General features: G+C 41.0%; 1 protein-coding gene across 7 annotated transcripts in view; it reads right to left on the bottom strand.

The window, feature by feature from the left end:
* BIRC6 (baculoviral IAP repeat containing 6) overlaps window positions 1–16,473 on the bottom strand; it is a 142,629-nt gene that overhangs the window by 71,804 nt on the left and 54,352 nt on the right. For 5 of the 7 annotated variants that reach the window (XM_081187982.1, XM_081187988.1, XM_081187986.1 and 2 more), the window contains 14 exons: window positions 14,895–15,078; window positions 14,110–14,265; window positions 12,311–12,480; window positions 11,618–11,771; window positions 10,806–10,922; window positions 9,932–10,086; window positions 8,870–8,996; window positions 8,242–8,352; window positions 6,268–6,401; window positions 5,588–5,715; window positions 4,116–4,678; window positions 3,262–3,437; window positions 1,386–1,482; window positions 247–441 (listed from right to left, as the gene is read on the bottom strand). In XM_081187982.1, the coding sequence (XP_081044108.1) occupies window positions 247–441; window positions 1,386–1,482; window positions 3,262–3,437; window positions 4,116–4,678; window positions 5,588–5,715; window positions 6,268–6,401; window positions 8,242–8,352; window positions 8,870–8,996; window positions 9,932–10,086; window positions 10,806–10,922; window positions 11,618–11,771; window positions 12,311–12,480; window positions 14,110–14,265; window positions 14,895–15,078 (2,467 nt within the window). The remainder of the gene's footprint in view (window positions 1–246; window positions 442–1,385; window positions 1,483–3,261; window positions 3,438–4,115; window positions 4,679–5,587; window positions 5,716–6,267; window positions 6,402–8,241; window positions 8,353–8,869; window positions 8,997–9,931; window positions 10,087–10,805; window positions 10,923–11,617; window positions 11,772–12,310; window positions 12,481–14,109; window positions 14,266–14,894; window positions 15,079–16,473) is intronic. The other 2 variants (XM_081187984.1, XM_081187985.1) reach the window with 1 other exon arrangement.

Genomic DNA, 16,473 nt, shown 5'->3' with positions numbered 1-16,473 from the left:
ATGATCCCAATGGATTGTTTGGGTTCTTCTATGACCCAGGTTTTTTTCAGTCTGAAGTTTTTTTGTACTGTTATCTGTTGATACCTGCCCCTTGTGTGGGGATGGTGCTATTTTGGCTACATTTGCAGGAGAACATGAACACCTGAATCAGAAATAGAGGAGGTTATTATTACTATAGCATCTGCAATGTCACTGAAAAACTAAGGGGGCTTCAACATGGCAGTCTTAAAATGGCACATAACATACCCAATGGTGCAAAGTTGTGGATTCCTTCTGCATTATCAGGTTCAGAAGCTAGCACTCTTGCTTTCAAACTACTATCTGTTGCCTTGCTAGGGCCTGAGTCTAGAAATTTCATAATAGTTGAAACCATGCTTCTTGCTGTGTTTACTATGGCTCTGGTACTTGTCACCATGTTATTGCAAATAAGCTGAACTCCTCCTATAATGAAACAGAAAGTTAATGAAGGTTACAGCATGACATGAAGCAAACAACAACAACAACAACAACAATAACCCAAGTCCCTCTTTTTAAACAAGCAAGACACAACACTGCAAATTTGGTCCTCTAACTGGTTGTTATTGATGGAGTTCAGACACAATTCCAATTGCAATTACCCATACTACTGTTTCACTGAGAACCTAGAAATTAAAAAATGGTGGTGCACACACAAAGTGAAGTAAAGTAAAAGTAAAGGACCTCTGGACGGTTAAGTCCAGTCAAAGGCGACTCTGGGGTTGCGGCGCTCATCTTGCTTTCAGGCCAAGGGAGCCGGCATTTGTCCACAGACAGCTTTCCAGGTCATGTGGCCAGCATGACTAAACCACTACTGGTGCACGGAGGACCGTGATGAGTGTCAGAGTGCACGGAAATGCCGTTTACCTTCCCGCTGCAGCGGTACCTATTTATCTACTTGCACTGGCATGCTTTAGAACTGCAAGGTTGGCAGCAGCTGGGAAAGAGCAACGGGAGCTCACTCCGTCACAGGGATGCGAACCGCCGACCTTCTGATCAGCAAGCCCAAGAGGCTCAGTGGTTTACACATAGTTGTAGGCCAATATTGATATGTAAAATCAGATTCCATGTATGTAATTTGTACTGATATGTAAAGTGTAAAATCAGATGTAAGTCAGATTCCAAACAGCCATGCATAGAACCATGCATGCATACTGGGACCAACACAGGTGCCACAGCAGTCTCTTGAACCGCACCCCCAAAAGTAACTCCTGATGGCCAGGGAACCTCTTCAACAGCATATGTTACTCTGCAGAGTTCCACAGACTGAGAGAGGGAGGGGAGAGACAGTGAAGATTCTCTCACACAAGGCTGTTTTTATACCAACCTTAGTAATCTTCTAGACAGATTTTCCCAGGGAAAAGACTCACCCATATCATGAAATGCTTTCAGTGCCTCGCTGGTATCCAGCACTCTTAAGATGAACCACAGCAGTGGTTCTGACAACTGGCAAGTGGCAAGAGAACCCTGGTGGAAATGCAAAGAATCATATAGTTTTAAATAAACATGATTATACTATTTTGATTTTTTTGACAGAAATTGCTTCCACATGATCAGACTTTTAGAGTTTATTTCTTCATACTAAAAGGGAACAATGCATGCCGCCCACTTTTTTCAAACCAAACATTAAGCAATAGGTGATGGAACATTCAATTGTAATGCCTGATCAATATACTAATGAGATGAGAAAATTACGACCAATTATTTGACTAGCACTGCAGTAGCAGTGAAACAAAGAAATCTAATAATACCTGTCTTGACCTTAAAAAAGCATGTAAAAAATCTACTAATGAAGTAAAATTATTTAATAAAACCAAAAGCAAATCCAAAAACTAGTTAATACTTGCATGTTGATCCAGGATTTAGGGAGTTCTCCATTTTTAATCACAAAGATTAACAGAGATTCCAAAAATCACTATCAGCTGCCAGATTAGCCAAGCTAATCAGTCATCCAAATATTTAGATAGTTTTACTTTTATTGACTATGCCACGTCTGGGGGAACCCAGTCAGATGTGCAGCAAATAAATATTATTTTTTTAAAGAAATCATAAGGAAATTTAAAAACAATGTTAAAACAGAACAAAATACTACTAAAACTGGCATGAGCTAACGTAAGAAAACCCCCGCTGTAAACAGGCCATTAAAAGCAGAAGAATAGCTATCCATCAACCCATATCCCCAACAGATCAAATTACATAATATGGACTCCAGTGCATCACAAGCAGATAAAAGGTGCTTGCAGAACGGCTTTAGAATATTCAGGTAGATCTAGTCCTGCCACATGTTGCACAGAAGGCAAAAAGCCAAAAATGGCCATAGACCAATCAATCTGTTTCAGGTTTTAGAGAAAATTCCTTTGCACTCTCAATGCTCAGTCATGCACATGAGCAGTAGAGCCAGCGAGTCATCCAAAAACACTTTTTACAGTGCAGCACCACACTACTAATAAACTGCTATTAGTTGTGGGTCGTCTTCTGCTTCCTCTGGGGCATTAAGATTAGATAGGGAAGTCCTTCCATAGAGATTGAAATGGCTTCATGCAGCACAGTGTAAAATAATTAAGTCAACGAACATGTAGAGGAAAACCAAAAAATATATACTATCCCATTTCACCAGCTTGCTTAAAGGATTATCAGCGCTTCCCTATCTCTACTACTCACACATCCAAGGATTGCATTTGCTCACTTTGTAGCCAGTTGGAATTACATTCTGCAGCATGTTCAAAGCTGTTCTGGTAGCAGCATCCTGAGCCCACACAAAAGTTATGAAGAAGACACATTTGTCTACATCTAAATTGGCCTCAATCTAGTGATCTTCAGGACATGGAAGGAGAATTATCAGTTGGCAACACAGCTGGTCTTGACACAGCCTGCTGCACAAGAACACACACTGTATGCCACAGGAGGGAAGGGCTCCACAAGCAGCACACTCAGGAGCCTGGATTCAGTTGTCAACAACCTTGCATAGGAAATGCAAAAGACACTCAGGCCATTGGTCCATCTAACTCAGTATTGTCTACAATGACTGGAAGCAGCTCTCCAAGATTATAGACTGATTCTCTCCCAGCCCAACCTAGAGGTGTTGGGTATTGAACCTGGAACTTTTGACACTCAGAGCATGTGCAATGACACTCTAAGTTGCATATGATATTGTACAATTGTATATACAGAGTTTCCAAATGCCTTAGGCAGGGACCGGATCAGGCCCATTCAACGCAATTACAAAGTAATATTTGAAACACTTACTTGTCTCCCCATATACCCACAGGCCATGTAGGTAAGAATTGGCTGAAGCATCACCTGCACCGTAGTGGCTTTTTTACTGAGTGTTGTTAGTATGGTAAACAATCCATCTCCAACCGAAATGGCATCTAATCCACCATGAAAATTCTCGTGTTTTGTAAGATGTAAACCACTTGCACCTAGGAGCAATTAAATAGATTCGTATCAGCTTGAGGGACTAAAACAACCCTTGCTAAACATTGAAGATAAGCTTTGCCCCCACTTAATCTTGGGTGCCCTTTAAACTATTGCAAATAGAATATATACTGTAAAATCTATTGCCCAAGAAGTGCATATCATATAAATAACCCTCTGACAGCATAATATTAACAAACCATGTAATTCTGTTGAGACTTTGGGTGTATTTGAAAGCAAGAAAGGGGTTATTTGGCCTTATCTAGAAATATATTAGGGGTTTACACACCCCCCCCAAATTAGGAGACTAATTTTAATTCAGAAAAATTAAGCTACTGACAGAAGGATGATGCACTGAGAAATTGATGAGGCGAGTTTAACACTGGGATTTAAGGGCCCAAGTACTCACGTGAGTGCTCATGTACCAGATACTGATTTAGGATACAATAATTTTAATATAGGCCACTCCGTGCTGTGTTAAAATATTGCAAATTAAATCAAACAAATCAAATTAAAGCCTTTAAATTAAAAGCCCAGAGCCACTAGGCTCTACAAATATAAGCAGGATCTGGTCCTATAATATGCTAGCATGGGAAACTGTCTAAGAACTGAGTGTAGCTTTAAGCTTTTTAGCAAACAAGCCAGATATAAAAAATAAGTACATTCACTATTAAAATACCTACCAATTATCATTGCCATAGCACTGCTGTTACACTGGCCCAGAGCAGAAAGAATCTGGCTCATAATCTGCTGGTTAGCTAAGACTAGGTCAGCCACATATGCTGTTGAGCCTTGAGTACTGCCACTGTTTCCATTGCTATCTTTTCCACCTGAAACCTTTTCTTCATCGGAAACGCTGTCCGTAGTGCTGCTGGCCATTTGAGCCCGAGCGCTATATTCTCTGTTGCTTGAAAGTGGCAGCTGCACTAGGATGTTGACCAGCTTGAGCAAATCGAACATGAGCTGATCCCTCGTCATCTCTCCACAGACTGCTTTGGCATCCCCTGGCCGGATGATATTAGCAAAAAGCCCTCCAAAACATGCTCTAGCACCCACTGAACTGTCGGACCCACTGCGAGACATAACTTTGTCAGCACACGTAATGTAATGGTGCACAAGAAATGTGATGGATTCAATAACAGCAGAAATGGTGCTCACTGAGACAACTTCAAAATTCTGCTCAAGGGTAAATTCCAGAAGCTTCACTTGTGCATCCAGAGGCCCTTGGCCTGCCTGGAAAGCACCCCTGGAAGGGAAGGAAATTCAAATCAGGATTATTTTCGCTCATGAAAACCAACAATTTACGGACATTGAAATTGTGCATGTAACAAATGGTTGCCCGTTCTTCCTGTTTGCTTTTCCAATTCCTATGGTTGTATTTTTTTATTACTTCAGAATCTTTCTAGAGATTAGAAGGTAGGGTATACATTTTTACATAGATAAAAATAGTAAGTGCAACTCCTGATCAGAAGAAGAAGAAGAGAAGAGTTTGGATTTGATATCCCGCTTTATCACTACCCGAAGGAGTCTCAAAGCGGCTAACAATCTCCTTTCCCTTCCTCCCCCACAACAAACACTCTGTGAGGTGAGTGGGGCTGAGAGACTTCAAAGAAGTGTGACTGGCCCAAGGTCACCCAGCAGCTGCATGTGAAGGAGGAACTGATCACATGCAGTTCATGCTGCTCTCTCCTTCTAGGGTCAGGAACAGTGGTTGAGAGTGTTGGATTAGGTACTGAGAGACCAGGGTCCAAATCCTAACTAGCCATGAAGCTTTCTGGGTAATCTTGAAGCCGTGTCACCATCTTTCAACCTAACCTACCTCAAAAGGTTGACCTCATTGGAGGCAAGGTGTGATATTATTGTAATAATAAGTAAAAAGAAAGAGCATAGTCCCTTCCACCTCTACAATTCTGTGAAATGCTGAAAATCTGACAGTAAAAAATTATCTTGTTTCTTTTCATAAATTTAGATTTCAACTAGCGATGCGAAGGCTTGGAAAAAAACCTGGGAAAAATGTGTGTTGGGGGGGGACCTGGAAAAATTGGGACAACAGAGTGGGGGGTGGGGAATCCAATCCACCCCAGACCTTCACACCTTTAATTTTAACCCAACTTTGAACCTTAAATAAAAGTATTTATAATAATCAAAAGTTTACCTCTCCGTTGAAAGAATATGTATTAATTTTAATAAAAATTCACTGAACATCTGAGGGCATGTTGAAGAAAGGTGCACTTGTAAACGAGTAAGAAATTCTTGCATAGCTTGAGTAGCTGTTGGACCAACCTAGGGGGAGGGAAAGATTTAAAAAGGTATTTTGATTATGTTCTGAAGAATGGCATTTTCTGAAACAGTTCCCAAGCCCTTGTCATTATAGATGGCTAGATAAAGAGTCTTACAAGCTCAATCAGAACTGAGGCTGGTGACAATGCTATCCCACTTTCAGTGGGACATGCACTCTATGCTCCACATGACTAATAACGTGTGATGAGATAGTGGAGCACATGAGAAATCCTTTCCCACTGTGTCTTCGAGAAAAGGCCTGAAGGGGGGGGGGGAGCCTGCCAAATGTTCATAGGCAGTCCTTGAGAGCTGGAACCCTGCACATGCTAACTCCTTCTTAAGATTCACATGTACATGGTGGAAGGCAGTAAATAGTTTCATAGTATTGACAAAGCTGGCACACAGTCATTATGATTAAGAAACAGACAAGTAGAGAATGCTGACAGGAAGCAATCAGTCTTCAATCATTCAGTGTTATTTCACACACAAGCTTTTCACCATCCTTAGGTGAGCTGAATGCCACCAACATTTGTTTACAGCAAATAAAAATAATACCTGTGGACTATGTTGATTTGTTCCATGAGGGTTGGTTCCCGAAAGAAACTTCACTAAAACATGAATGAGGTTGGAATCTGACACCAACAGTTGGGCAGTACTTTCCTGAGATGTAATGGCACTGCTGGGACCAGCTGTAAGACAAAGTTTTTAAAAAGTAAAATTCCCAAATAGCTACGCTGTTTCATCCAGTACAGAAAAGGCCGTGCTCTGTATCGTCTTATAGCACCAGACAAAGGTTTAGTCAAAGTTTCTGTGGAAATGTTTACCCAAAAACTGTTTAGATTTTGTTGTCGTTCTAACTCATGTTGCTGAGCCTGTGAGTGTTCCAACCTTTCCTGTTTCATCCTTTATTTTGAGCTTTTGAATAATAAATTTTCATTTCATTTCTCTTTCATACTCTATTTTTGTAAGGAAAAATGCTGCTGGGCTGCAGTTTGCATGGCTGCCGATACGAGCTGCAGGGTGACTACAGAACTACAGGCAGATGCCTCAGGCAGCCAAGTGGGAGCAAGAAGGAGGTAACCAGCGGCAGGCAGGTGGGTAAATCAGCACAGTGTGGCTTTGCAAACCTTTCTGTTCTCCCTCTGTTGCTGGTTGGTTTGGGAGACAGGGTGCAAGGGAGTAGGCAATGGAGGAAGGGGGCAGGCAACTGGCCAAGACACGCCTTCCCATGCCCTTCCAGTCTCCCCTTTGTCTGCCCCTTACTTACAGAAGGAAAAGTGCATTTAAAAATGCACACTTTCTTCCGGCCGTGGCGCAAGAGCAGTGAAGGGCAGAAATACTTCCACATCTTCATTCCCCTCCTCATCACTGGTGGCAGCAGTGACAGGGGGATCTTCGGATTGGGGGTGGGCTGTGGGGGGGAGGTTTGAGCAAACTGTGAGGGGATGGAGATTGGCAATGGGGTGGCGGTTTTGTTTGGTAAGCTGCAATGGAAGAATTAGGGTGGGTTAAAGGAAGCAGTGAGGGGGTGGGAGCTGAAGGGAGCGGGGGGGGGGGCTGGCCATGGTACAAAGGTTGGCAGTGTTGGCAAGGGGTGAGTGGATTGGCAACCAAAGCAAACAGGAGCAGAGGCCCCCAGTTAATAAATTTCCAATTAACCTAAATTAATTTGTACTTCCCTATTTTTGAGCCCAAGGTGCTATCTGGCAGTTTCTAAATGCCAAGGGGTGATACTATGAATTGCATTCTTCTACATTTAGAAGAATATTAAGGCTGTGTACTTTTGGCTGTTCTGGTGAAGGCAGTGGCTCTCACACATGCAGTCAAAGACTCTTGTCAAGAAGCTACTGGACCCATATCACTTCCCTGTTCACTCTTGGGCACAGATCCTGCCTGCAAGACAACCTCTACAACTTTCAGAGCCAAAGAAAGGTCCATCAGCAAAGGAGATGAAGCTGCAGCTCTGTTGCTACTTATAGCCAAGCTGGTCCCAGGAGGAACAACAAATGCAATTAAGTAGGAAACTAGAAATTCCGTTACGGAACTTAAGTGGCCATTTTCAGGCTTGCAATGAGCTTCCGAGGCTGATATCTGCTACCCAGAGAAAATGAGTTAAATGGGTAACTCAGTGAAGATCTCTGCGCAAATGCACCTCTCCATCCACTTAAACAGCAAGTATGTTACGATCCCTGTATCTTCTTTGCACAAGGAAAAAAACCACCAAGTTTTTCACAATATAAAACATGGTTCCTTAAGTATTTAAATATGTAACTCAAACACCCCATGATACCCCATGAAGGCTTTTATTTTAAATTTGCTATTACTTATACTGCTACATAATGGACTGATAATTCTAGATAAGAGCCTCCTTGTTAAGTTTTTATTGACTTAGAACAGATGTGCTGGCATGTCTATCACTTACATTCAAACTAAATCAAACCAATTTAAAGATTTAGTATTTTTAAAAAATAAATCAAAATTATATTTTTAACATAGGCTTTAGAAGTGCAACATTCCAGAGGAACTTACAGTTGAATTGCATGTTCGTCATGAGGGTTAGACTATGGAGTACAAGGCACCATGTTCTCAGTAAGGTATTAGGATACCATGCCAGGACAGTCAGGAAGCTAGTTACTGATGCTGTAACAAATACACAGTTCAAAACACAACATATCACAAAAGAATAGTGGAAGGGTTTTTTTTAATTACTGGAAACTTCAGTTATGGGGGGGGAGAGGAGAATGAAAATATCACTTTTTAGAAAGGCAAAAGCTGGCAAATATCTGGATCTCTCAAGCTGGAGAATGCACTGAACAACCAATCTGAGTAATAAGCACATGGGTAGGAGATTAAACTGATGTGAGCAAGGCCAGATAAGAAATTTCACAGGTTCACCAGCACCCAAGAACAAAAATTAACTGCAGAACTCATCCACAGCAGAGAGCTGCCTAGCCTCAACTTTGCCATTTCTTTGCAGAATAAATTAAGGCGAAGATTATGTTGCCATGATTTTTTTGGCACCTTGCCTAGAAGACAAGAGGGCCCCAAGTGGTGGGAAGCTGCTGCAGACCTTCACAAGTACAGCACTACACCAATAGTGTAAAAATGCTGTCTTACACTATGAAGAAACACACACACACACACTGATGCTGCTTACCTTGATTTAAGGGAATGACAGGTGTCCGGTTGGCATTATACAAGAAAACATCAGTGCAGTTGTCTTTAGTCCCAGTGGACCCTGAATTCAGGCTTAATGTGAGCCATAACTGTAGAAGGGATTCGAGCTAGAGGATAATAGATAATCAGTTGTCATTTTCCAAACATATTTAGGAAAAGGTTATGGAACTCGGAAGTCAGGGAAGTGCAATAAATGGGTAACTCAAGAAGTCCAACATTAATTTGTCTCCTGTGTTCTCTTGTAACACACTCCTACTATTGTAGGATGTATTTACTGCATTCTGTGTCATTTTGATCTTAAGTAAGCCAACAAGCATATGGTTGGCAAAAGGCAAAGAAAGAAGAGCCATCTCATTGATGTAACAGTAACTATAACAACCAGTTCAGTTTCTGGAAACTTAGTATTGTTTTTTAAATAATAAAAAAATCCAGCATTAGCAAGTTTCACTCTTCCGATGTTGTAAGCAAACCTATACAAACACCAGTTGAACAAGCTGCATTGCACTATTAAGCTAAAGAGTCTATCCGAAATTGCCTCAGCATCTGCAGACACAGCACACGTATTTTAGAAACACAAATTGCTTTTATAGTTTGCCACTGCAGGCATAAGCACACTGTCCAAAATGATAAAGCTTAGTTTCTCTAAGGTTTTTCTAATATTGTGACCTCAAAGTGCAACAGTTATTGTTCAAAAATTATTTTTACATGCCTGTAATATAACAGCACAACAGTGGAAACTAAGCTCTGGATCAATTCTTCGCCCAACAGGAAACCTGCCAGCTCTGCACTATATTGCTTGCTCTAAGATGGAACAGTACAGCTATAAAAAGGTGTACCAAAGAGCAAGACCACCTAGCTATAAGGATCTGGAAATACACCTGAGGCAATTTTTGTGTGAGTAAGTTAAACCAACATGTGACCAGACATACCACCCTAACACCAGCAGAGAAGAATTAACTTACTAAAGGTATTGCACCCGTTAATGCATGTATATCATTCTCAGAAGCCAACAAAGAAAAACTCTCTACAAACAATTACATACCTGAACATGATGGACTTGTAGCATAGAGAACAGTTTGTTGAAGCATGCACTTAACATTGGTATGGAGGACAGCTGGATAATAAACTGGTTGTTCTGATTTGATGCATGCAGCCCCTGTAACAATGAATCATCTGTTCCACTCGGAGACTGAGTTACTGAAAGAAAACACACGCACGAAGCTAAGTTATTTTTAAATGAAAAAGAGAAACTGCATCTTTATCTTTGTCACCAAATACATTAATTTACTCTTTCACAATATGCAGAACAATTCCCCAGAATACAAACTGAATACAGTAATAAGATCTTTAAAAGGACAGCACATGAAGATACTTTGGGTTACACAACAGCTGTGGAAACAGAAGGCTACTTGCACAATAGGGCTTTCCCACCCTGGCCTCACTACCACAGCCCCCTGACCAACTACTAAGGGTCAGATGATTCTCAGAAATGGCCTGGCATGTGGCACATTGGCTGCAATGGAAGGCAGAATAATAAAAAAATCAAGCAGAAGCAGCTTTCACAAGTACAGTTCATGCAAATAGCTATTTTGGTCTTTGCCCTCTTTAAGGTGTGAGGGTGTGTATGCAACTGCTTATTTCCATATGACTAAAAAACCTCTACAAATTAATCAGATAATTAATCCCACTCACTTCTGAAAAATCACAGATAGTTAAAGGGCACAGGCCTGGTTATAGAGGAGTTTTCTCCCCTGGTGCCTAAAGATATGTTGTGCATGCGTCCTCAGCTAGTAAGGGTAGTTAAAGTGCTTTGCATTCTAGCTAGCTACCAGATAACTGAGCTTTTAGGATGTTGGTTAACGAGAAAAGATTACCGCAACGTTCAGAGATGTTTATTTTTAACTGTGCAAATTTACATGTAGGAGATGTGTTGGTTAATGCCTGCAGAATGGAATCAGCTTCCAGAGTAGACATCATTTTCAGCATCAGTTCTGCTTGTTGTTCAAGTCCAACCTCCAAGCGCGCATCTAAAGCTTTGGAAAGCAGCATAATGTCAGCATTTAAATTACAAATTTGTGACCTATTACACATTTAAACAGTAAACATTTTATCAAATGTTAACAGATCATCATAAAATGCTTAGGCCTATGGTACTGACTGTTTCTGTTGCTAGATATGGGGTTTGGTGTATGAACTATGGTGTATGAAAAAAGTAGGACACATAATGCAGATAAGTAAAAGCAGGTTTTAAGTAAATCCAGAGACTTAGGTCAACAAAGTTAGGTGTCTGTCCTCAACCTACAACTGTTATTTTCAGGAGCAAGATTTAGTTCAATAATTTTTGGAACAAATACCAACTGAATGGGCCTTTTTACTGAACACAACTGGGTTTTTACACTGTAGCCACAATACAGAGAGCCACATGTCTAGCTCCATTTGTCCAGCAGGACACTGGACTTTCCCGAACCACCCCCTTTCCTCAATAATCCACAGGGCTTCTGGGAACTGGGGAACCTTCCAGTTTTCACTGTGTCACAGGTACGCCAAATATAGCTCTTTGGAAACATGCATTTGTATACCTTTAATTATATCTCAACAGTCTGGCATAGAACATTGCATAATTCAAATATCTAAATAATCATATTGTGACTGTCACATTAGCAAAAGCAACAACAGCTCCTCCAACAAGCCAAAAAGTACACAAGGTAAGATTATGCCTATTGCTTACCTTGAGAGACTGATACGCTCACAGTTTGTGACCCATTCTTCTCTGTTGTAACTGGTGGTTTTGCCACAGAGATTCCAACACCTCCAATGTAAGGGTTGTAATTATATGTACCGTAGTCAGCACCCCAGTAATCATACCACGTGCTGCTTATAGGCTTTATAAAATAAAATGAGATACAAATTTATTATTCAGATTATTTCTATTTAAAAAACCTACTTTTTTCTACTGCTACATTTTGAAGTAGGATTATAAATGGTACTTTAGAAGTTATAATAAATTGGAATAGCAACATGTTTTGCTAGGCACTGCAGAGAAGCAAATGACAGTAGTATCCTCTAAAGTGTTTTCAAATTAAGCCACAGTACAGAAAGAGAAGAAGAAGAAAGCACCCAAATACATCATGATGAGAGGCTATGTTTCCAAATGCTGATGAATTTTTATTTAAAAGCCCAATGCATTTGAGCATTGAAGGAGGTATTTTCCAGGTATCTCTGAAAGTAGATGAAACTCCGAAAGACAGCCTTTTGGCAGAAACACCATGGGCATTTAATAAAAATTCACCAGCATCTTGAAACTTTCTCTTTCTCTGGCAGTTCATTCTGTATCACACATAAAAGACTAAGGAGATAACTTTGGGAAAAGTTGCACTGTGTTAAAGATATAAGCTTTTTTGAAAACTCATGCATGCCATACCTTGAAGACTTTCGCTGCAAGGGGATCTTTCTCTAAGTCAATATCTAAAGGATCAATATCGACTTCCATCAGGTCTTGTAGTAACTCAAGATCAATGTCTTTATCTTTTTCCAAAGATGACAGAGGTGGAGTACCTTTAGGTGATTCAAAGAGCTTAATACCACCATGCTCTGTAAAGGTTCATAACAGACAAAACTGGCAAAAGGCTGTGTAACTTAAGGGTCAACCAGTCTACCTAGCCCAGAACTCACATGAATGATTTCTAGAAGGTTTAACAGGCTCTGGTTTTCTACCCATCCTCTGTCACTATAGCTAGTGCACCAACCCCGCCCCCCGCAACCTTTGTTTCATCAAGGGGCATAAACTCTGAACTTGTTATTTACTCTATAGAGATCTGGTGTACCACTGCAGCAGCCATGGGCAGGATCAAGTTATCAAATATTTAAGACTATATTAAAGAACCAAACAGTGTTTGAAACTCCCATTGTTCTAGGTGCATTTTGCGACAGGGAATTTCATTAGTGCGAGCAGTTTCTGAGCTCTGGGTGCAGTACTGTTTTCAGTGCAGTAAGGTGGGTGCAGTAAGATTTCAGTTTAAAACAGCAGAGTGGAAGGAAAGGAAGACCTTTTTCTGCCTCCCCACTTCCAGCTACTTTCTGAAGACTGGAGAAGAGACCCTGTGTGTGTGTGTGTGTGTGTGTGTGTGTGTGTAGTGTAGTGTAGTGTAGTTAAGAATATTAGGGGAGTGGGCAGGGGAAGGACTAGACCATGTGAAAAATGAACATAATATTTTAGCTGCAGTTCATTCATTTTTAGCTTTGTTATTCTTGTTATAAAAAAAGCACGCCTAGACATTCTGTTGCTGCGCCCATAACCTAGGTTTAAGGTGCCATTTAGCTCCTAGCTTTCATATCTCAGTTTCTAACACTGGAACCAGACTAGTAAAAGGGCATTTTTTGGACCTGCTATTTAAAACATAGCAATATTCCAATACACAGAGTGTTAGGCATCTGTAAAACATCTGTCTCACAATGAATAACTTTGTTAATTTAAGTTACAGGTAATGATGTCCCGCTTGGGACATTGGCATGTCTTATTGAACAATATGAGAAGAGACACAGGAGGCTGATGGGGGAAAGAGAGAATTGCCCTGGCTGATTTTGGGCGAGTCTACCACCCTCTGCACCTATTCTCATAAAGTCTAGAAGAGTCACATGACACTCTGGAGAGGCTTTCTGGGGATGCATGTGAGTCAGAAAACTTTACTTCCAGGAACCTCCTTAAGTTTATTTATAAGATCTAAGCCAATGCTTTTCATCTTTATTTGAATCACTGCAAACACTGTTTTAACTAAAAACACACACACAAACACAGTGGTGCCTCGCAAGACGAAATTAATCCGTTCCGCGAGTCTCCTTCGTCTTGCGGTTTTTTCGTCTTGCGAAGCACGGCTATTAGCGGCTTAGCGGCTATTAGCGGCTTAGCGGCTATTAACGGCTTAGCGGCTTTAAGAAAAAGGAAACAAACTCGCAAGAACTCGCAAGACGTTTCGTCTTGCGGAACGACTCAAAAAACGGAAAACTCTTTCGTCTTGCGCGTTTTTCGTCTTGCGAGGCATTCGTCTTGCGAGGTACCACTGCACTATTATTGACAGAACCAGTTTAGTTATTTGTTACCCTTTTTAAAATTCTGATTTTTTAAACTGCTTCTGAAATGGTGGTAAGTCTATTGGTTAGATGGCAAAACTGTAGCAACAGCTTGGAAAAGGCTCATTACCCCTCTGCAAAGTATATATTTACCTGTGATGTCATGTGTCAAAGGCTCATCAATAGTTTCTACTAACTGAACTGCAGACTGCTGAAGAGCATCATCCGAGTCTGCAGCTGAAGCGCCTGCCTCTTCTCCCATTGCAGCTTCCTCCATGGCTTCAGCAGCTATAGGAGCCAACAATTCTCCTGAATATGCCAGAACACAATTAATTTACTGAAGTGGTCAAAGAAAAACAAACTGGTGCATATTGCTTGAATACTAGCATTACTCAATTCCATGTTCTGAACTAAGAAGGTTATCATTTCAACATAGATCAGAGAGCACAATAGCACTCAAAACTGACTATACAAGTTGCATTTGCTTTTATGCCCAATCTAACCTATCCAGAAAACTTGCAAGAAAACATACATACCTCAATAATTCTGTCTACACAAGACAGCCCCAACAAGATCAGACCACGTGGTCAAGCAGAAATCTTATTTCTAAATGCTGATGTGGAGGGTGGAAGGCCTAGAATATCTCACAGCTGGAGACACAGACCGCCCTTCTCCAAACCATCTTTGGGCCTCAGCATTGTCTGTCACTATCTGCTCCCCTCCCACTGTTTTCTACACCAGACAGGCTAGTTGCCATTTACTGAGGCAGCTGGATGCTACCACATGAGGGTCCTGCCAAACTGCTGGAAGTCAACTAGTCAATAAAGTTGTGGCTCATATCCACCCCATGTTAGTATGTTGGCTATTACATCTTCCATCCTCCCCACTGTATGCACTACTATCATTCTGCTTGATAAGTATCTGGAGTTTCAACAAACCTGCTAGGATGTCTTGCAGCATACACGTCAGAGAATACTGAGCCCATGCTCCTCCCCAAGAGATATCACCTCTGTTAAAGTCTGTCCCAACCAGAAGCAACAGTAGCCTTTCCAGCTGAGCTTCGTTCACAATTTCACACAAATGAATTGTAGGTCTTGTAGCATTGGCAATTCTAGCAAGAACCTGGAATGGAATTTCAGAAATGAAAGGTTACATGCATAATTCTACCTGCAAATGTTTGCTTGCAACCATTTATTTATTATGCCAAATTTATAACCCACTTTTCTTCTCTGAAGGGAGCCAAGGGCAGCTATGGGGTATAACATTTCTACAAAAGTAAGACCTGAATGACTATAATGGATGGAGCCTCAGGTATACAGCCTAGTATAACTCAAAGGGACTCTCTCGCTGGAAATCTATGCAACAGCTTCAAGACAGGTAAACAGTCAATATCAGGAATGGCTTACCCAATTATGTTTGTCATAAAAATAAACGTTGCTATTAGTCTTGTATCTTGGAAAATGTATGATTTAAGAAATACACAAGTATTGCATAAACTAGAAAATATGGTCATATATATTATAGTGGAAGATGCATTCAGCAGAGTAAGCTGTACAGGATAAATGCATAACACTTCTGGCATGACATCTCATGAAGATGCCCTCCTTCCCTCCTAGTTGGAGCTAGTTGTGAGGAAAGAAGTCTCTGTCCTAAGGGAGCCCTCCTTTCTATTTCTGAATATCCATTATTTTCCATTTTAACTCGGGAGCAGTTTTTAGGAGAAGATGGGTCTTAAGTGGGTATGGATGGATTGGCAAATGACTTAGCTCAGTGGGTAGAGCACAAGACTCTTAATCTCACAGCCCTGGGTTCAAGCCCCACATTGGGCAAGATTCCTACACTGCAGAGGGTTGCACTAGTTGACCCTCGTGGTCCCTTCCAACTCTACAATTCTATGATTCTATGACTAAGACTTGCATGAATGAAAGCCTTTCCACTAAGGCAAAGCCACAATCTGATATAACCCATTGTTTTTCCTTTCAGCATGAGTGCAGAGAGAAAAAGGAAATGTTTGTTTTTACATGGACATATCAGGAAAAGGAGCAATGACACACACTTAGTTGAAGATTCACCATGTTTGAAAAAATACTTGCGTCTCCCAGATATCTTCCTTCTGTCATATAAAACATGCGCAGGCAATGGGCAATACCTAATTATGTCCATCCACAAGGAAAACATATTTCCATGACAAAAGGAGACTTCCCCTCCCTCCCTTCCTTGGATGACTATGCTATCAAGTAGGAAATAGCTCCTATTATTATTATTATTATTATTATTATTATTATTATTATTATTCCGCCCTATACCCAGGGGTCTCAGGGCGGTTCACAGAACAAACACCTAGTGTTTGAAGGCCAAAAACACAGAAGACTTGTGGAAGTAGGTTGCTCTCCTCTTCCTCAAGCTTCAGTTAGTTCCCTGCCTTTGTCCAGAGCAGACAGGAACATAGGAAGCTGCCTTACATGGCTCTGGGCTGCTCTGATTTGCAGTAGGATTGTTCAGGTAGTACAAAGAAGG

Source organism: Podarcis bocagei (genome assembly GCF_964188305.1).
Source record: "Podarcis bocagei genome assembly, chromosome: 3".
Classification (NCBI taxonomy): Eukaryota; Metazoa; Chordata; class Lepidosauria; order Squamata; family Lacertidae; genus Podarcis; species Podarcis bocagei.
The sequence above is the reverse complement of the archived record's forward strand: the minus strand, read 5'-3'. Positions and strand labels throughout refer to the sequence as shown.